Source organism: Cydia strobilella, chromosome 18, assembly GCF_947568885.1.
Source record: "Cydia strobilella chromosome 18, ilCydStro3.1, whole genome shotgun sequence".
Classification (NCBI taxonomy): domain Eukaryota; kingdom Metazoa; phylum Arthropoda; class Insecta; order Lepidoptera; family Tortricidae; genus Cydia; species Cydia strobilella.
This window is the reverse complement of record NC_086058.1, coordinates 7,169,374-7,191,924: the sequence shown is the minus strand read 5'-3', so window position 1 is coordinate 7,191,924 and position 22,551 is coordinate 7,169,374. Positions and strand designations below refer to the sequence as shown.

The 22,551-nt window shown below is 38.5% G+C and overlaps 1 protein-coding gene across 5 annotated transcripts in view; it reads right to left on the bottom strand.

Annotated features, from left to right (window-relative positions):
- LOC134749512 (dystroglycan 1) overlaps positions 1-22,551 on the bottom strand; it is a 118,769-nt gene that overhangs the window by 15,474 nt on the left and 80,744 nt on the right. For all 5 annotated transcript variants that reach the window (XM_063684454.1, XM_063684456.1, XM_063684457.1 and 2 more), the window contains 7 exons: positions 8,901-9,032; positions 6,564-6,710; positions 4,419-4,586; positions 3,088-3,252; positions 1,343-1,462; positions 778-933; positions 278-421 (listed from right to left, as the gene is read on the bottom strand). In XM_063684454.1, the coding sequence (XP_063540524.1) occupies positions 278-421; positions 778-933; positions 1,343-1,462; positions 3,088-3,252; positions 4,419-4,586; positions 6,564-6,710; positions 8,901-9,023 (1,023 nt within the window). In that variant the 5' untranslated portion in view covers positions 9,024-9,032. The remainder of the gene's footprint in view (positions 1-277; positions 422-777; positions 934-1,342; positions 1,463-3,087; positions 3,253-4,418; positions 4,587-6,563; positions 6,711-8,900; positions 9,033-22,551) is intronic.

Below are 22,551 nucleotides of genomic sequence, written 5' to 3'. Positions count from 1 at the left end.
ATGTTAATTAATTATTTAACATGTGAGAATTTCCAGTAGATTCTAAATGAACTGTTTAATTACACTCAACAAGTCACAGCATATGCACGCGGAAATTATTCCATGGTTCATTTAACAACCGTGAAAGGAAAAGCTTGTTGAAAACCAAACGACTTTACCCGCAGACATTACTATTCATACTCACACATATTCCTTTGCGCCTCTGTATTAGCCAGACGGAAACCCAACCGTAAGTAAGGGCAATAAGGTAGAGTATCGTACGCAGGGCAGTACTCACCATCTCAGGCCCGGCGGGCGGGTCGACGTCCTTGTAAATGTCGTCGTCCTCGGCGTCGTCGTAGCCGCTGTAGTCGCCCGCGTCCTCCTCGTCGTCGTAGTTGTCGTAGCCCGCGCCCGACCCGTCGTCCAGGTCGTGAGGTGACTGCGACAAACAACGATATGCTTACAACGAGTAAACTCCACAAGACCTCCTCAACCTACAGATTTCTACCTAATGATATTAAAATACGGACTCGACAAGTACGTATTCAAATACTTAACGCGGCTAATTAAACAGAAATCTTAAAGAGAAAATACCCTGAATTTTTATATCGACAACACGATAATTATGTTCTTCTTTGAATCGATGTTAATACATACATATATCTATTATCTAATTAAAATATCTTACAGACGAGGTATTTGAGTCAACTCAGCAGCAGGTGCGCCAGCGTGCCGTAGCGGGACTGGTCGCGTGAACCAGCGAGCACTGGACTCGTGTTGGGGATAGTTAGTCACCTGTCTCTTGAGCCGGGGCACGGGCTTGACGGCCGTCAGCCGCCAGCCGATGACGGGCAGCCGCAGCAGGTGCGCCAGCGTGCCGTCGCGGGACTGCTCGCGCAGACCGGCCACCAGCACCTTATGCCGGCTCCATAGCTTCTCGCCACAGCCCACCTGGAACGACAAAAATAAATTGAGGTTATGAAAGCATACAAAGTAAAACGCTTGCTAGGTAAAAGGTATAGCCATAGTAAAGTAAAACGTATGTTTGGATAACAACAAGTCTAGATTGTTGAGAAGTGCTCGGTTTGGCCTTGCAGTTGTTTGTGAGTCATGAATAAAATTTGACCGTCTTTTTCTCAGCAGCTTGACTGCTGGATGGTACTTTTTTCCGTTGAGGCGACCCCACCAAAACTTGGCGGGCAATAAAAACCCGACTAAATATAAATAGGTTGTTTTTGGAATGTCATCAATTTTGGTCCGTGTATATAATTCCGTTAATTGCGTATGTTGTGTCCCTCACGGGCGCACGGGTTTAGCAACTCTATGGTTATAGCCTTAGGAAGAAACAACATTGACTCACGTTCAAGCAGATGGCAGTCGTGGCGTCGCCGTGCCTGCGTGAAGCGGAGCCGGCTCCGCTCATCAGCACCGACTGCATCCGCGCCGTTTCCGTCTTGTACGGCTCGATCCAGAACTCGTCCTGCAAATACAAATCAGTTTTCAATTTTTAATAATTTTAGTAGATCTATATGAGCAATTAAATAGGGTATAAGCTTTCGCTTAGCAGTGACAACAGACCACCAGATGGACCACTATGAATTAGCAGACGTGAAGGGGTGGAGGGAGGGAGAACAAAATCAAACAATTTATATATTTGTGGTTCGTAATTCGTAATTGAAACTACATGTTTTTATTTTATATACATTTACGCTTAACACAAACATAATAATGTTGAACAAGTTTGGGAACAAATCAAATTATTTTATTAAATATTTTGATTTGTGTTTTCCGGCCTTCACCACTGGAGGGCTTCGTCACTTTTTCTTTGATATATGACATCTATTACAGTTTTTAATAATAATGTTGAGTTTTAAAATACGCTGTCCAATAGTATGATTTACGTAATATAGACTTTATGATTATTAATAGAAGATACAAAATAGTCACATTCACTACGCAGAGTACGCCTAGTGGTTAAAATTTCACCCTGTGTTTATACACAAATTACTGCATAATAAATACGTAGTAAAGAAACTAAAACACAATGCTTTACTTGATGAAATCTAATGATAATAAGTAATATTAAAGTCTTCCTTTACTTGCGTGTAACAAGCGAAAGTGTCGACATGAGCGTTTATAAGAGCGTTTTAACAGCGATTAATCAGACCGCTTAGTCACTCAATCATCGTAAAATAACGACGATCATGTGTACGTTATCAAGATAAAGCTATGACAAATGAGATAAACAAGTTAATAATAACTTAAAAAACAGGCCAAGTGCGAGTAGAACTCGCGCACGAAGGGTTCCGTACCATTACCCAGAAAACGGCAAAAAAATCACGTTTGTTGTATGGGAGCCCCACCTAAATCTTTATTTTATTCTGTTTTTAGTATTTGTTGTTATAGCGGCGGCAGCAGAAATACATCATCTGTTAAAATTTCAACTGTCTAGCTATCACGGTTCATGAGATACAGCCTGGTCACAAGACGGACGGACGGACAGCGGAGTCTTAGTAATAGGGTCCCGTGTTTCGCTTTGGGTACGGAACCCTAAAAAAGAAATAATTCACGCATCGTAAACAAATCTAAATTACATACATTGGCACGTGAGCTCTATTCTATACCAGTAGGGGTACTCGCACTTTTGTGGTAACTCTGTATTATGCCTTTATGGCTTGCAGTACTTGTCTGTTAGTTGCCATTGAAAGGCCCTTACGACTCCGCAGGGCACAGTTTGTGATTAACGGATCTAGGTTGCTGCGTCACACTAATTATGGACTAACGGCATCTTACCCACTCTAGAGACCATGCAGCGAGGCGAGATGTTTTGGAAGGCGCAGCCAAACAGAAGCGCCTGCTCCTTGTATTTATACCTAAAGCGCGCGGTTGTTTTATGCGATCAACGCAACGCAGCGTTGAACGCATGCGATCACGGAATGTATGAATCGCTGCGTTCACGCGTAAAACAATATACGGTCATTAGATTATCTGATTTAAAATGTCATTTTTCCTACATTCCGTTGATCGCATGCGTTAAAGGTTGCGTTGATCGCATAAAATAACCGCGCGCTTAAATCAATGAGGATGATGAAGCAATGATCTTACCCAATCTAGGGCCATGAAGCTGGCGAGTTCCATGAGCGCGCGTATCCGCTGCCGCGGCGATATGTTCTGGAAGGCGCCGTCCACCAGGACCGTGAGCACTAGGCGGTTTTCGGAGCCCACGCAAGAGCCATATCTGGAGTGGGGTTTTTCTTCCGCTTTCTTCACCTGTGAAACAAACACATTAACATAAATATAAAACATGAAACCGACGACCGATGAACATGACGACCGATCTGGCCTAGTGGGTAGTGACCTTGCCTGTGAAGCCGATGGACTTGGGTTCGAATCCAGGTAAGGGCATTTATTTGTGTGATGAAAACAAATATTCGGTTCTGAGTCATGGGTGTGTTCTATGTATATAAGTATGTATTTATCTATATAAGTATGTATATCGTCGCCTAGCACCCATCTGTGTAATATGTCCCCTAATATTTTTTTTTATTTTATTTAAACATGCATCGATAAAAAAAAACAATTTGCGTCCGCTCTTATTGTTACCAGGTTTTTGTTTGCGTGTCCTATTATCCTATTAGTATACAAACTGTACAGATAAACTGCAAGTACTCACATCTTACGCACTGATTACCATTCCTTGGCAATGAGAACGCAACCTTATTTATCATTTGCAATGGTGCTAGTCACAAACATCGCTGCTCCAGACCATCAACAAAATGATATTATACCAAAGCAGCAGGAACCGTTGTCATTATTTCAATTAAGTTCCCTGAATGTTAAAACATTTATTGGCATGAATTGAAAGTTACGAGTCCGCTTTGCATGCAATTGCGTCCGCGTAGCCGTCAATGAAGTGCATCTAAACTGTAATAAACCGCTCATCCGCCTCACAAATAAGAGTCAGAAGTCATACAAAAGCGGTGTGGCTTCATTTGACTGACCCACTTTCTTTGTTTGGCCAATACACACTAGTCTCAGTCCACTAATCGGGGAAGGATGCTGGGCTCTTTTATACTTTTCCAATTAAATTCTTTGTATAGTCATACAATAGTGAGTGAAAGAATTGCGCGGTTGATAGGCTTTACTAAACAACGACGTTAGTCTACATGTTGATTTTCTTTTATAATATAGTGACCATGTGAATATTAATGTTACTGCACGATCTAGAATAAACTCGTACGAGTAGGAATACTTTGGATAGGCCCCCAGATATATTGAACAGCTAACTTAATTCGAAACGCTCTCCCCTGAGGAAAAGGCCAATCTTAGATAGCCTGTCCGTGCGTGTCGACAGTGAAGGTATGTGGGCCGAAGTCCTGCGGCATGGGCACGCCGCTGCTCAGCCCGTCTTGAGTCTGTCGGTGTCCTGGACCTACCTCGATAGTGAACGAGTCCGTCGCGCTGAGCCCGCGGATCCGTCCGTGCGCGGTGACAGTGAAAGTGTGCGTGCCGAGGTCCTGCGGCTGTGGTACACCGCTGATCAGCCCGTGTCTCGAGTCCACGGCCAGCCAGCTTGGCGTGCGGCGTCCATCTTCGCTGTGAACCTGGCGGTAAGTCAGTTAGGACTATAGAGTGCATTACATTACAAAAATCTTAAATTAGCAATCATCGACCATAATTACGCTACGATTGGTAAACTTCAAATAAAACATATCTGTAAAGTACCTATTCGACGTTATTAACACAAAGGTAATTAACGTTAACCATGCATTTTCAGATTTTGTATGATTAGCTTTGTCAATGAGGATATAATAAGATAGAGAGGTACTGTCATAGTAAATTTTGTAACCGCTGTAAATTCACTGCCATCTATCGACATACTTTAAAACGCTTTGTGTAACAAATATATGCGACTATGTAATTGCCTATATTGCGTTGTTATGGGTTGAAGTTAGGTAGGTACACGTTATGTGACATTCGACACTTTCCTCTTTATGTGACTATTATCAAAGAGGATATAATAAGATAGAGCGGTACTGTCATAGTAAATTTTGTAACCACTGTAAATTCACTGCCATCTATCGACATTGAATTTAAATATGGATAAATGATTTTTTTATTTGCATTAATTATTTTTATATGATTTTGACCCATGTTCTTTCACTGATATGCGTTAAAATTATAAATAACAAACGAAACCGTCAACGCCCTCTATACGAGAGTAATGTGGCGTAAAAACTAGTGGCGCCATCTGATCGAGAATCAAATTTTCGTGATTTTCGAGGCACGTTTTTCCTTAGACTGTATCCATCTATTACGGAGTTATATCTATCTTTGCTATTATTTTATGGTGTTTTTTCCTCTATAGGAGTATCAATAACTGATAGAAAATGCCCATTTGTACTTTCCTGTATTATGCATTATGCAACATTTTTTTCATCAACCATCAACAGTTTATCAACTAACAGTTTCCTTAACAGTCTTGCAACACGAGTTAGGTATAAATAGGAACATATATAGTTTGTCAAAGGACTGTCACATTTCAAACATAGAGAGAATCATACTATCTTTGTCTTACACTAGTACTAGCACCCAAAAGAAAGGGATGAGTATAATTTTCCTGGTTGTTACTGACTGACAAATTGGTTTGACCAACTATATAACTAATAGTAACTACTTTTATGTTTCTGCATCGATTATAGGTACATAATGATAGGCAATTGTTCCGGTTGTCGTAGGCGACTCGCGGACGGAAGAGCAATGGACCGGAAAATTAAAACTTTTAATAATACTTACCTATACATACGAGTATCACAATCACTACTTAGTATAAAACAAAGTCGCTTTCCGCTGTCTGCCCGTCCGTCTGTCCCTATGTATGATTAGATCTTCAAAACTACGCAACAGATTTTGATGCGGTTTTTTTAATAGATAGAGTGATTCAAGAGGAAGGTTTATATGTATAATTTGTAAAGGTTTTGTGTAAATTAGTTGAACTACCCGTGCGAAGCCAGAGCGGGTCGCTAGTACACTATAAGTACTTAATGAGTTAATTTACCTCGAAGCTATCTCTTAGCGGCTAACCAATTAATTATTAATGCAAGTGATTTATTTAACACTTGGACAGCACATTCATAAATCTGTGACTCATTGGTTAGTGGAAGAAGACTCAACTCATTAAGAAATTAAGTATTTGTTTGTTTAATAACAAATAAAGTCAGAATCGTCAAACGCGAAATGCGTCAAACATAGGCAAACCGGAATTAATTTGCCTGCATTTTCTCCAAGATTTTTGGACAAGATGCCTAAAAAATAAAAAATATTTTTTTTTTCTAAAAATTGCCTAAAAATTCCTAAACTCTTAAATAGGCCAGCTGATCAAATCCTATGAACGACTCGCCAGAAATTTGTTAAAAGTAGGAACGTAGAAATTCAAACTCAATTTCTTCGTTGACTCGATCCACTCTATTTTATAAAATCACCCAGCATTCGAAGGAGCATAATTCTTTGCCAAAGTGCTACATTTGAATTTAGAATTGAATTGAACAAATTCTATTGAACGAATGGAATTGAAGTCGTACCTTATACGCTAATACGTCGCCGGTGAATGCTTGTTTGGGTATTTCCATTCGGAACAAGTGTCCCACGTAGGCCGATGTGTCAGGAACACCCCATAACCTTTTTAGGCCATTTTTCGCTATTTCTGAATGGTTTGCTGTTAGTTCAACCTGAAAGGAAGCAAAATAAATTACTCGTAACTTACTTGAAGGGAGAATAATCCTTTGTCTTCTTGTGCCGAGGGGAAAAGTTTTAAGAGATTGTTTTACTTCTTCAGGTAAGTGGTGTTTTTCTGTGAGAGGCGTAACTAACTGCACTATTTAAGTGAAATTTACTGCAACGTTTACAGTTTATGTTTTTAGCTGAGACAGAGTTCGATGCAAAATGGATCGAAGCATAGATACATTTAAAAAGCAGCAGGGGTAATATTTTGACTAAGCTTCTTTGTGAAACTATGCATCCGTTAAACAGATTAGTTAGAAAATACGTGTGCATTTTTGTTACTGACAGACACAACCGTACGGAGGGAACACTGTACTCCCGTGACTAATGAGTCACTAGCAAATTGCTAGTAAATGTATTTGATTAATATTAAATTTCAGTGTTAAGACAATACTTCATTTATTTTTCTGTAGTTGGTTTTGAGAAGGAATACTTCCAAAAAAAAAACAAGAGATCACATACAATCATAAGATGAAATTATCCGTACGTGTTCCGTGAACCATGTTCGGAACACTTGAAATACAGATAAATACAATTAGGTAATGATAAAGTTTTTGGCCCCAATATCAGCTCAGTAGCTTTAACAGTAAAAGTATGTAACAGTCAACCAGGAGTACGAATACACTGTACAAGTAATTCAGTACAAAACTACCAAATTGCAGTGGTCCTCCAAATACGCAAAGTTCGTGGCGTAGGCAGGCCTCCTTCACTCGCTAAAGGCCACGCGCTATATGCCTACCGCTCGGCGTATCGTCGACGATTCAACCGACAGAGGGCCGCCGAACGCCCGCCTGAGCGCTCGCACCGCGCGTTTCCCGCGCCTACGCTTCGAAATGCCGAAACCACGAAATTATTGTGCAGTAGATGGGTGTAAAAGTCAAAAAACAAAGGAAAATTTGTCGTATTTACCGAGTAGTATTTTAAATCTATCTTTATGAATTTTGTCACCATTTATTTCTTTGAACATAAGTAGGTAAATCGTAAATGAAGGAGTTTTTTGAGTCAGGTAATATAATTGTTGTTTTTAAATATTTGATTGACTAATAAAAAATATGGTTTATTTGCAACATTTGTTATATTACAATAATAACATAAGTAACAGTACAACCCTAGCGCATTCTTACGATGACGCTTTGGCACGTGACTCGCACGGCGAGCAAGGCAGTCTCGACTCTTTGTTCGCGTACTTATGGTACATTTCTTCTCGTCCTGAGCAGCAGGTATTAATGGTATTATTATTAAGAATTTGTAGGCTATTATAGCGTAGGTATTTTCGCTTTTGTATGGGAATGATGTATCTGTTACGTAGTAACTATTTATTAATCTGTGGCGTAGGTACCATTTCCTTTGCTAACTAGGAACTGCCAGTGTTACCTATTTGTCGAAACAGACTCCCTTCTAGTTTAACTTGCAGACATATGCTGTTGTGAGTTTAGTTTTACACGCATGCAGTCTTGTGATTAACATTTGGATTTGTATGTAGCAACAGGTCTGTTGCACTACCCTATTTTGACAGGAAAACTTACACATATAGTAGTAACTTCGAAATACTAAACTTCAAGAAATTACGAAAAGCAAAAATTTTAGTATCAACATCAAAAATAAAACCTTCAAAACCTGCATTCTGCCTAGTGCGTTATGGCTGTGAGACCGGGTCTTTTAGTTACTGAAAACCATCGCGAGACATTTGGAACGTGTCAAATGGCAATGGAGCTTTGTATGTTTGAGATTATACTATAAGAAGAAGAGAGTAACTTAGATATAAGAAAGAAAATTATGATTACCGACATACTCGCTCGCATTGACCATATAAAGTGGGAATGACATTCGTCTGACTCTGGGGCCATACTGGATGAGGGTTGCAGCAGAGCCCAATGGAAACAGTTTGGTGAGACCTATGCCTTACGGCACACCGAACTAAGGGACATATTATAATTATACAATGTTTATATGTTCGGAATAAATGGCATGGTATCATCAGTACTCTTGTCCAAACCTGACTACCATCACCACTCTAGTCAAGCTTCATTGCCTGTCGTTTTAACGGAAGACATGATATGATTGATATGACCACACTTTAGTGTGGTAATTCTTTGGGTCTCAGCAACTTTTATCCTTTGAAGTAAATTTCTGTTTACCTGGAACTCCTCGCTGTTGTCGAAGGCGAAGTCCTCGTCGTGGCGACTGAGGGCCAGCGGACAGAGCAGCAGCAGCGCGCACGCGACGAACCGCGCGCCCCCCATCTCCCGTGCTCCACTCATAAAAACATGCTGCGGACAAAGAAAATACAGCTCAGAATATGGTTAACTAAGCGCTAGTCAGCGCTATGTAAAATGGCGTCGCGGCGAAGTTGCGCCAACGTTGCGTCGAGCAGCACAGCCAGAGTTGACTAGACGCCGACGCTAATAGTGTATTGGCAACGCGTCGAACATATCCGTTGGCCAAATTGGAGGTTCCTATTTGTTCAAATGTTGTTATATGTAAAAGGTGCCCGATTGGCTCAAAATAAGCAAGCTAGCCTTGCCACTGATGTTAACCATGATCGAGAACAGTTCAGAAATGAAAAATTTGTACGTCTGTCTGTTTAGTCAGAAACACGTTTATTTTCAGTGCATAACTGGGACTGTCTTCTCTAGCGGAATAAACATAGACGTCTAATTTGGTTGGCGAATGCAAAGTGCGACAATTATACTAGAATGAGTCACAGGAGGATTTTTTCTAAACTTGGCACGATGGCAATTAAGCGAACTGGCGTGTAAAAATAACTTGAGGTTTTTCAAATAAAAATGTTTTATTGTAACTAAAGAACGACTTTCTCCGTCTATTCCCATAAGCCCGGCCAATGTCCAGGTATATTTATACAAAAACCTGTAATAGTTATACGAGTGGTCGTGGTGGTGGTTGTTGTTTACGGAAAATAAGTCGGAATCGGATTGTGCATTGAGCCCATATACTTAAAGAAATAATGATTTTCAGAATTCAAGCACTTAATTTTTTTGCTGCAAGAGACAAACAACTTTAAACCCTGTCATTTGTAAACTCAGAACAGACAAGTTTCTTTCTCAAGTGTCACCCTTTCCCAAATTCGTGCAAACTTGACAAATGACTACACACAGGGCCTATAAAACGGGCGAGACGGCGGACGGAAACGGGCCGGGTACTGTTACACAGTTAAAGAAGCGTGCTGCCGCATAATGATCGAACGCAAATAGAATGCTGCCGGCGTCTTCGGTCGCGAGTGCATAGCGCCGAGCGACTAGTTAGGTATTAGGTATGGTTGGTTAAGACCTAAAGAGTACAAAATTGCAACTGGAGCTAAATAACACTCGGTTTTTGTAAAAATTGTATGTGTACAGCATTCACCCTTCAAATTGTTACAGGCGTATGAGGTAAGAATCTGGCCCTACATTTCAGAGTGGGTTTGAATGGATTCTGAGGTAGGTAGGTATACAATACTCGTGTTCTGTGTAGGTTAGGAAAGAGGCTTTCTCCTTTTTATAACACTTTTCGTCCGATGCATGACAGCTTAGCATGGCTAGCTATCATATCATATTAAAAATACATACCTACATAATAGTATTGCGTGTAGTGTGTGTAATGTTTAATACAATTATAATAAAACTATCATAGACTTGCCATAATGCCATCGTTATTATCATTACATGTTATTGTTATAAAATTATTATTATAAGTAGGTACGTTGATTTTGTTATATTATGATTTAATCTATCTATCTTTCTTTCTATCTTTTTTTTATACTTATATTTTTCAACTAGTATAAAGACATATTGTATAACGGCTTTTGTTATATTATTTTTTAATATAACGTTATACTTTGTTAGATTCCAATTGCCTAACCATAATACATGTTTTCTCTTAAAGGGTTGCACATTTTCCGCCCTCGCCTGTTCCTTTTACACTATGCGTTTCTTAGTATGTCGCAAAGGCACTTCAGGGAATACATACATTTATACATTCCTTTTAGTACACCGCACTTTTAGACACTTGAAAGCCAATGTTATTTTAAGAAATTACTTCCAGACATCCGAACTTGAACGCATTCATTTCACAGTTTAAGGAAGTAACCTTAATTTGATCTGTCTTATTACGGAAAGACTTTGATGTAGATTTCCTTGAGGAAGTTTGGGTAAAACAAAGTGATGACTAATGATCGGGAGGAAAGTTAATGTTGGTTAATCGCGACATTTTGCAATTTTAGATAAAGATTAGAAGAAATAATAAAAAGAGTATGAGAAATAAAAATAAATATCTTGACTTTTAACTTTAATGAGGTAATAAAACGAGTTCGGTACGGGAGATCTGCAATAATTTCTACGCAGACATCATCTCCAATTATTTTGAAGAAGTTCGAACCAACTTTGGAATTAATTGTGCCCCTTGACAAGTTAGCGAAAAAGCGAGAAAAACAGAAAAGTATTATTAATAATATAATTTGAGTGCTTACTTATGTAAATTGGATTGTGTTTATACACTAATGAATGTTAAATGTTGTTTTATCTTTAAAGTGACGAAGTGACTTCTTTCCGCTGCTATAAGAACTTGACGACAAGTGCTGGAGGCCCAGTTTTATATTGTTGTGTTATCAATTATAGTCAGATTTGTTGCAGTTAGATTTACAGATAGCCTATTTCTACTAACCTTAAAAAAAAGTAAATACAGTTTATACAGTGGCAAAAACATTCACAGAAACAAAATAACTGTTATTTTTATTCACATAAAAATATCTCACTCGAAAAGACGAGCATTATTAACTGATATGTAAGTAAAAATCAACCAGTTTAGAGGCAGTTCGCTCGCCATCGGCAGGGTGTTCATCCTCACACCCTAGCACCTAAATGGTCGCGTACTGTGCGGTTTAAGAGGAATTTCTTCCCGCGTACGCTTCGGCTGTGGAATGAGCTCCCTGCCGAGGTTTTCCCGAGAGGCTACAGTATGAGGTTCTTCCAAAAAGGAGTGTACAGGTTTTTAAAGCGTCGGCAACGCGCGTATAATATCTCCGGTCTTGCAGGCGTCCATAGGCTACGGTAACTGCTTACCGTCAGGCGGGCCGTATGCTTGATTGCCACCGACGTGGTATAAAAAAAGAAGGTTATTATAGACTGGCTATGAACTAGAACGTGTGCAATAAACCTGTATTAAGAAGGTAAATTGAAAAAATATCCTTATTACTGCATACATTTAGACATAAACCATCTACTAGTTAACCATCCATAGTCCCTGAATTAATACCTATAGTAAATAATACGCGAATGACATTTTTATTATTCGTAATAGGCAGTCTTGAATATCAAATGCTAAGTAGTAAAAAAGAAAAAGTCTAAAAAGAATCCTCTGAAGTTCCCTCGATGTTTGCCTCATTATTTTAATACAAACTTTGATTCCAGTACTGAGAATTTGGCCATTATTGATTATTTTACTCAAAGAGCGGAGGTCCCAAGGGGCGGAGGAAAATATACCTAGTTCAGTTCCCTTGCAAAATATGACGCGATACAAAAATATTAAAACACGAAACGTAGGAAACAGCAGCGGAAATTTGATACGCGTAGGTTTAGGTTGAAGTGCGAAGTCAGTTTCATTTCATAGCTTAAGTTTTATTGGCTTTAAAATTAAATTATCAAAACATTCTACAAGCCTGCCCACCTGTTCATTTCGACACGATTCGAGTATTCAAAACACGATTTGATTCAGTTTTTGGACAAATCACTCTTAAAGTCACAGATCTACAAGCGTACATATTGGCAGTAAGTAAAAATCTGTCAAAATGTTTAACCAGTACCTACAGATTGCCGAGGGTCGTTACAATACGACAGATCGTCAAGTATACGAATAGGTATATATAGCAGGAAAGGGAGGGAGCTGAGAAGTAATTATTGCTGATGGTGTTCGTCACCCCATCAATATGAGGCAGTTATCAAATTCAAACAGAGGACATTTTTTTAAGAGCGCGCTAACGTTTGGTCTACGTACAGTATGACTCACAAAATGTTATAAACAATGCACACGTTTACTTTTTGCACTCTTGAAAACTAAAACACATTTTTCCTAAAACAATGTTTATAGGTGCCACATTTTTACCAAGTAGGTAATAAATGAAGAGATTCGGTCCTTTGATTCTGAGAATAATTTAAACCTTAAATAAACTTCCTTCCTTAGCCTTGTCTTGTAAAGTAAAATTAAACTAAGGCATTGTAATAGTAAATTTAACAAATCACTGGAATAACTAAAGCTGTATATGTTAACTATTAGATTTTTTAATTCTTATTTTAAGTACGAATATTGTTTAGTGCCGGTAGTAGTAATAAATAAACGAGAGGCGCTCACCTACTTTTCTGGTCTATCTCTGAAAATGCCAAGCCAGTGGCGACCAGACAAATTAGCAACAAAATTCTTTTAGAAGATATATATTTAGTCTTTATCTAGATAAGAATAACTGGACAGCAACATCAAAACGAATAAAGTCTCATTTACAAAAATAACAAACCTGCTAAAGGATATCACGACGAATACCCTCTGTAAAGTTATCAAATTAGCAGAGATATCAATTTAGGTTTGCAAAGCGGAATGGTAAGCGTGTTACAATCATACTCTCAAAGCCCTCGAGCCCGGGCCGGAGGGTCGACACAATGGACCTTTCCCCGACAAAATCTCCTGTCTACCACATACATACTCGTACTTATGCCTACAACTTTTGTCAACATACAGCTCACACTACTTAGCCCCGGGTAAAAGTTACCCTTTTTACTTGTGGAGGGCACCTAATGCCCACTCAGTCAAGAAATTTTGTTGGCTTGAATTAGATTTATTCAAATTGTTTTGAATATAAACTTGTTCAATGTTCTTATTACAATTCATAACTGTTTAATAAGTAGAATCTGAACAATAGTAATTAAATTCTCAGTCGTTTTTGAGTCAAGTACATTCAAGTCGATTCAGATTTCTTACAATATTTGAATGCCGAGGTAATATTTAATTTAGAGCTACTTATGCACGCGAAAATATCTTAACAATTGAGAAATAATTTGCAAAGACGACGTGAAACCTCGTTAATGCCTATTTTATCAAGTTGAAAAGAATTGCTAAGTTAGGGGAGCGACGCTGGGACTTAATCGAAAAATGTTCAAAGGGAAACTTTGGGCCCTCGGTATTTGGAGAACAATTTATGTGGCAAACAGAAACTTTCCCAATGCATTGAATCTGAATAAGGCATTTATGGGTAAGCCGCCTTTATTTATTTCAGATAGCCCTATCCGGTGTGCTCGGTTATGCTTATGCTTGGAGTATGTTTTCGTAGACCAATGTGCGAAAGAGCGACGTACTAATAGTATTTTTTTTATTACAGTAGAATCCGCATATAATGACATAGAAGGGAAGTGAAAAACTCGTCATACTAAGCGGATGTCATATAAAGCATAGTGGATTAACTTCTTATTTTTGTAAATTCTTCCAAATTTATCTCAAATACCTGTGAGAGATGAGTTTTATTAACCTTGTTACTAACTTTTCATTGAGAATCAAAACTAAAACAACTTACACGCCCCGCACGTACCAAACGTCCTCGCAGGGAAAGACGTGGGGACGGCCACGAAAAGCAGCGAATGTGTCAGTATAACCGGACACAATTTCATGAAAATAGGACTTATAGGTCATATTTAGCAAGCGATTTGTCACTATAAGCAAAGTCATCTTATCCGGCTTTGTCACAAATAATTTTATATGAAAACCAAACTTCGCACAGTAATTACGTCATAGTAAGCGGTTGGTCAGTGTAAGCGGAGAAATAATAAACCGATTCCACTGTATTGTTAACAGACGCGAGGCGGTTATGTTGATATAATATAATATATTACGTTAATATCTATTTTATAGCAACTAATTTCACACAAACCTCATTATATATCTACATTGTACAACAAACATGACAGTCGGACATTACCGCCAATTAATCGTAAAAAAATTAATTCAATTACCATTTCTTCTGAACTTTTAAGGGTTCTGAGTTGACTGTTGACATATGTATTTGTATTGCCAGTGCTTTATATTATACATATGTGCCTACACAATAAAATACTGTCTTCTCTATGTACTGTATCATGATCTACATACAACTCTTTGCATGTCACGGTAAACTAATAACTTTCAGTATGATCTAGATCTAAACCGAACAAGTTGCTGAAAGCTATTTCGTCCTAAATAATGGCTTCATATTACCGCAAATATTACGTCCGGAAACAGGCATGCTCAGATAGTATAGAGGCAAAGCAGGAATGTTGGGAATATTCGCATTCGCGGAACTTCCGCATTATTGTCAACATCCGCATCCGCATAAAATCGATTCGGAGCTTAATGCGGATGCGGATGTGGAACAGATCGGTACAGGAACGTCTTAGCGGCGGCGTAAGTGCTAGTTAATTTCGTCATTAGCCAATAGGAATCTCGTTACGTTTTTGTGATTCGTCGAACGAGCACTTTAGCCTATGACGGACAGCGACAAGAAGTGACGAGTTTGATTTATTTGAACTTTAGTATAGTCAAAGATAGATATAACTCTACTATATCTATCTTTGGTATAGTAATGCGATTGTAGGGCGAAGGGTGTTATATGAGTAGTGTTGTTAAATTATAAATAGAATTGTAAATTGCGGACATTCAGTTTTGATGTGTGTTTCGTTTCGAGTGAATAAAACCAGTGGCAGCGCCGGCGCAAAGTTCAAATACTGTTTCGTTTTTTTTTTTTTTAAATAACTAAAATGTAATATTTGACGTTTTTTATGTACCTACTCTTGACGCCTTTAAATATTCGCATCCGCCTCTGCGGATGTCAAAAAATCGGCATCAGCAACATCCCTGAGGCAAAGTAATTATATTTGTGCCGCACAGGGAATGTCGTTGGTTTTCGAGGCTCACAGAAGTGCTAATAACCAAACGAGCGTATACGTCTAGGAGTGCAGTACTTTTATAAGCTTTAAGTAAGTACGTCGGTAGGGTTGCGAGGGTACTTTACATTCCGGTGTGAATTTGGGTCAGCTGGTAATCAGGGTCGTCATAACGTGAATAATTCACGACCTACGGCACCTGATTGGAGTAAGGTGGGGTCGTAAAGCATCAGCTGATTGAAAAACAGATCACGGGTATATGTGACCTTGGAACATAAAGAGAGGCAATTAAATTTTAACAAGACCCGGGAGGGCCGGATAAAATACTTGCCCGGGTAAAATAATTGGACCTTTCTCTCCAAATCTTTCGAAACCCAATTAAAACTTTAAAACAATGATGTACACGTAGGTATATAAACGTTTAAAAAAAACAGTTGTATAAAAGTATAAAAAAACGGACATTACTTTTATATTTTTCATGCCTTCAAAGTTCAAACGTTTACAAAGAGTGGCTATAAACCTTACAGCGTTTTCAAAAAATATCTAAAATTTTCACCGTCGGCACAGCATCATTTTACGTAAAACCTCGCAAGCGAAAGAAGCACTCTCGACTTGAAAGAGTGCTCTAACCGAAATAGTCTGCGTTTCTCGAAATATTCCAGTATTTTCCGTTTCACTAAATTTTAGAAAAGCTCAGATTCAACATTTCATTTTAAACGAGAGCTTTCAAACGGGACTCAGAATTCTCTCTGATACTGGGATATACTTTGAAGTTCGTCGAAACGAAACTAGTTGATGTTTGGGTATTAAACAAATAGAAATATCGCAATAGGGATATTTGTAAAGAATACCGAAAAAGATAAATGATTTAAAGCGAGCGGGGACAGAGTGATGGATTAATGGCAAAAAAAACTTCCGCCATTTTTAGCCAGTCCTGAAAAGGCCGAAAGTGATATTTTCAAGGGGAATAATAACTAACTTTGAGAATACATATCTCATTATATTCTACCGTACCGTATATATGCAACCTTCACCGTCGCAAAATAGAGTTCAAATTTATTTGTTACTGAACCTGTATAAATATGCTGTAAACTCACATTGGGATGAAGAGAGAAAGGTCGCATTGAACATAATATTCAAAATAATATACAACAATATTGTTCGTAAAGGTGAGGTTATTGTGAGGCGCGACGAAAGAAGGCGCAAGTCTATTTTGACAGCGGAAGTCATGTGCCCGTACGCTACTGCGCTCGCGTGCATCATAATGTCGTGGATTCTTCCAGAAGAATTAAGACGTAAGACAATAAAAGTACATGGTGTGCTTACTACATTTTCGTTCCAACGGACGCAGAGTTCCCAGTATTGAGGTGCTATAAATATGCCTTAGTACCGACTGCCGGTACTGTTCACATTGTGATCACATTTGTTAGAAGTGTTTTATGACGATGGATAGGTCGTGCATATTTAATTGGATACCACAAAGGCATTGGAGGGTGGGTTTTACAGGGTACTCAAACACCGTGTGAAAGAACAGTTGGCGTTTCGATGTGACTTATGAAATTCCATAGTCACTCAACATAGCTATTTGGAAGTGTGTAGTTGTTCCGATCGCTTTGAAAACCGCCGATTGCTCCAAAGCGTCTGCAATCGTAGTTCATTAAATTTACTTGTACGGAAAGTTTGACAGTCCATATTTAACGTTAGTCACTTCGTGTATGTGGTAACCCGGCTATAAGATACCAATGGGCTACGGTTACTCACACTACAGTAGCTAAGTGAAAGTTAAATAAATAAAGAAACGAATGTCTAAATAACGTAGTCAGTGTCAGATCTCTTACAGACCAAGTATAGTACGTTCACAACATAAGACATGAGTCAATTAGGTTGAACAATGAATCGATATTCATAGTATGTTTTGCGTGAAATCAAAATGTGTATCGAATAAAATCATTATTGTCATTTTTGATAGTTTTCTTGGATTGTAAGCGTAAAATTATCTCGGTTTACAAGGTCATTACTCATATGAAGTAACTCGCGAATATCGCACGGTTTTTTGCAGCCCGTGTGCTCGGCCTCGCCATAATAAAGCGAGCCCACCCAGCCTGCATTGTGCGGCTAAAGGCCAGAATACCCATTGTTTTCACCCCATGTGCTAAGCTTTGTAAAAGGTGTGACATTTTCCAGAATTACAGCTGTAGAACGCTCAGCAAATTTCAACAGTTCAGCAAATTTGTACCTATGTTAGTACTACAGTGTTGTATTTAACATGCGCTAATTACCTCCATAGCCTTGACTTTAACTAGGTACCTACTTTAACTTGAAATTTAAGTATCGTGTTGTATTCAAAATATTTTTTTTTTTAATTCAATGTAACAATGCCAGTTGTTAGGTTTAACGTTTGGCAACCAACTCACATTCTACTTCACAAGCTACGCTTCTGTTTTACAATGTTATCGTAGAATTATCAAAAAGACGATATTCTACCTAATGCAATTGTTTTGAGCATCGATGTATCATTTGGATGTTACGCTCGAAGTCATAACCGATCGTTCATCGAACAGCCTCATTTGATGTGAATCACAATTCATAATAAAACACGTCCACTTTTCGCGTTTGTTTACTCACAAAACATATTCTGGGTAGCCGACAGACAGAATGTGTTTCAAACTTTTTCGTAAATTATCTGTTTGGGAAGTTCGAAAGCATTATACCTACCGCATGTTTGCGATTTAAACAGCGAAAACAATCACTTTAGCAGGAACAACAAAAAGTAATACATATATGTATAGGTTTTTCTGCAGAATGATGCGCCTCATTTTGACGTCAATAAAAATTAAACAGGAAACTGTATCTAAATCAATATAGTTACCACAAGTATTTACTGAGAAAATGTATTTCTCATAATCGTACGTTAGAACTATACTTTACATTTATTAATTAATAGTAATGTCACATTCACTTGATTGTATCGTCGTCGTGCGGAATGCTCTACATGTTACAAACTGTTAATTGCTTTTTGTGCCCCAAAAATCTCTATGGGTAAAACATTTAAGAATAGAATAGAATAGCATAGAAAACGTTTATTCAGACAACATCAATAACTTCGCGCTTCTCTTACCACATCGCTACGCTCTCCTACGGAAGTCATCAGTAAACGTACCCTTAAATACTCGGTAACTCAGTACGACATTTAGTTGTATAGTCAGTGCATCACTAAAAACAAAACCCAATAGTTTGGTCTATTCCATGAAAGATAGATTTAATCTCCTCACGTGTGGATATAACTTCTTCGACCGACAGTGACGTACCCCAGTACCTCGCGCTTGTATACAACCATGTTTAGACACTTTGGCACCTTAGGCCATTGCAATAGGGACCAAAATTGTTAAAATATTTTTATTAGATGGAATTGCAAGGTGCCACGTTCCCCGGAACTCGATTAAGTTGGCTCGTAAACCAAGTCAACCTTGAATCCCTCCAACGCGGACTTATTAGTCTAACGACTGAGGTGTGCTCTAATCAGGGAAGATATCTCGCCCAGATGAGGTACTAGAATTTTAAAAATCTGGTCTTGATTTGATATAGTCTTTAATATACTATTTATTGGTGCAGTCGAGAAATATGACTAATCAATATAAAATCAATTAAACCAATACATAAAATTCATTTGCCAAGTTCAGTGGGTCGAATGGTCAGGCAAACCAAGCTAAACTTTCCTCCGATAATTGCAGAGGCATTCAGCTTACATCGCAGCACCCACCACTTCTAAGGGGCCCACTGACTATCAGTCTGCCGGACGATATCGGCCTGTCAGTTGTTCGGAGCTGTCAAATTTTTGTTCTAACTGACAGGCCAATATCGTCCGGTGGACTGATAGTCAGTGGGCCCCTTTACACTCTCATCCATAAATCATCTCATTCATCGCAGCTCGCATATTTTTTGTCAAATGAAAACGGCGACTTAGGTACTCTTGGACCATAGTTAATAACCACCTACATATATTATTTTCAATTAAAGCCCGGTTCACATTTGTCTGACGTGTCGTGTTGTGTTATGTCGTGACGCATATCGGTTTCATACATTTAATATGATTGGGTGCACATTTGTCTGACGCAGCTTGCAAATGTGAACCGGGCGAACGAAGAAGAAACACGTTAAAATATTCTGAGACTCGAATGCAACCAGACCTATTGTTTAAAATGTCTGGAAAATATAATTACAGAGTTAACCTCATCCAACATAGCCAGTGTTTCTGGGCGAGTAGAACCAATATTTTTTTAACAATAATTCAATTACGATCATTCTACAATGCGGTCAAGCGGAAGGATTGAAACCTATGCTTTTAGCTAATTTAATCTTGGCACGAATGGTTTGCCTATGCCTAACCAAACGTATTTTAGTTACCAACCGAATAAAACATGTGCAATTGTGCACTTTTATGACCATCATTGGTTTTCATCTGTTATCTAATGCGGTCATATTAATGTTGGTAAATACCTAAGTGTATGTGAAGGTAACTTTTTTGCCCCACTAGCAGCATATTTTTTTGACCAATAACTTTACGTGAACATACTGTATATGTAGTATGTAGGTAAGTAGTGTATTTACTATGTACTGGTATTTTGGCGAGTACGCTACAATAGAACCGACCCCTTTATGCTTCAATACGTTTCATGCGGTAGGTAGGTATATACCTATATTGTATTAGTTTTTTTGCTTTTAAAATCTTAATATATTCGTAGACGATCATGGTGCTTCATTGTATTGCATTCATTAAAATTTCGGACGGTTCATGTACAAATCATATGTGACATTTACACCTACCTGTTCAGCCATCTCTGTTAAGAGACGCCATAGAATATTATAGTAGACATATAAATATGAATTTTTAATAACCTTCTGTTTGCCATTTTCCTTTTCTACGCCTGTCTACGAGTATGTCTATATTATGCAAACGGTTAAAGCAGGCGTGGAAATGTGTATTTTCCGCAAAAGCAAAAACACAGCCAAACACTATTTGCCCGCTTTCTAAAGCGAAATGTGTGTATAAGATTTTCAGGTCGGCATAAACAAAACGGACCTAGAAACCTAAGTTAATCGAATTTGTGTTTTATGTCTTAGTGACAAGGGTTACATCGTTAACGCATGTCTTAAAATGTTTTATGACAATGTGGGAACAGCGCATCTACTTTCGCCAAGTTAACTTTAATAGAAGAAGGCTGTATGATCATGGTAGTTGTATACGAGTATTCTCTTTTAACAGTGGCAGTGTTTTGATTTTATAGTCGTAAATTCCCGACCTCATGCCGAACTATGCTTTACGATGTGCTCATAATGTTGTTGATTTAGAGAACAAACGTATCTCCATACATGAATAAAATAATTGCGCACCGAGAAGTACCATCAAGTTAAGATTACTATAAAATAATTTATGACAAGAGTCAATAAATGTATGCTTCGAATAAGCGTTCCGAAAATAAGTAATTTTGGTACAGAACACTAAATCGAAGACAAGAAGAAATGTGTTGGAAGCTTGGAAGTAGAATCAATAAACCAAATACAACACAACAATCATTTTTAAATGGATCACATTGCTACGAGAAAAAAAAAAAACAAAAGACGCATGCTGTCAGCGTCCGCCAAACTGCCGGCACGCGCTCACGAGAGGTTTCTAAACAATTGTCCCGTTAAGGCGCCTAAGGTTCCGTGGAGAGTACGAGCGAGCTCTTAGGGAAAACTGGACTTTTTATCGTTTAAATCCTCTATCCGTTCCGTAATGACCGCTGTCTGCACTTGTCGGTCGAATAGCCTTGGTCAGTGAGCTTTTTCCGCTCGCCGGATGTGGTGCAGCAGTCCAAACTACGAATAATCACGAAAGCTTTGATTACGCCAATGCCATATTCAGATATCTACATATTATGTAGGCATACGCATTAATAAAAATGACCTCAGTGGTTATATCATAATGCTTTTTAGACACCGTGGCGCCACTGGCTCTGCAAGTATTGCTTTAATGATTATTAGACATGATTGATATTTCGCGATGATATTTGTAGATGGATTTCATTCCGCTACTTTAGCTAACCTTTGTCACTAAAACATTAAATACTTAAGCGTGGCGCCCCAAAAAAAAAAGCTGTCAATAAATTAATTTTGTATCAAACAGAAACGTCTGCGAACAATGCTATTAAGCTTAGACAGTGAATTTTTCCACTTTTAATTTTTTTCTAAGCTTTCACAAAATAAGCCTCAAAGCCCCTACACACCCTTATTTTGCGACTAGTTCTACCTGTAACCTATTCTGTGCTGTAAATGACAAGGGCATGGTACTCATTACATCTACAAAGGTATATAGGGGCTACATACTAGTACGTAAACACTTTTATCCGTATAAATGAGAGAGTAAATCTCCACCCGGCACTCCCAAAAAATAACAGATTGCGCGGCATATGCCTCGGCGTCGAGGTTATTTATTTAGGCACGCGGAGCAGGCTTCGAAGTAAGGTTAAATAAAAAACTTGGATTTTTCAGAGGGCCTCATACAGAAACATCGAAAAGTCGATGTCGCGACCTAGTATGTCTAAACACCGTCGTTGACAACAAGTAAAAAGCTTCAGGAACACTGAAAATCTATATAGTCACAACACACGCATATGAATCAAACCATTGCTCGAACATAAAGTAACCAAATAGTATCTTATGTTTATACGGTATCGTAGTCAGGGCCTACCATTGGACCTTATGCTGATTACAAGAGTTTGAAACTCTTCGTTTTCGTGTCAGGGTAGTGATATAATTATTTGCCATTTTCAGACATTTAGAACTTCCGGATCTAATATTTTGATAAACATGGATCGTCAAAGGTTCATGAATATTCCATCCCCCGAGAAGACCC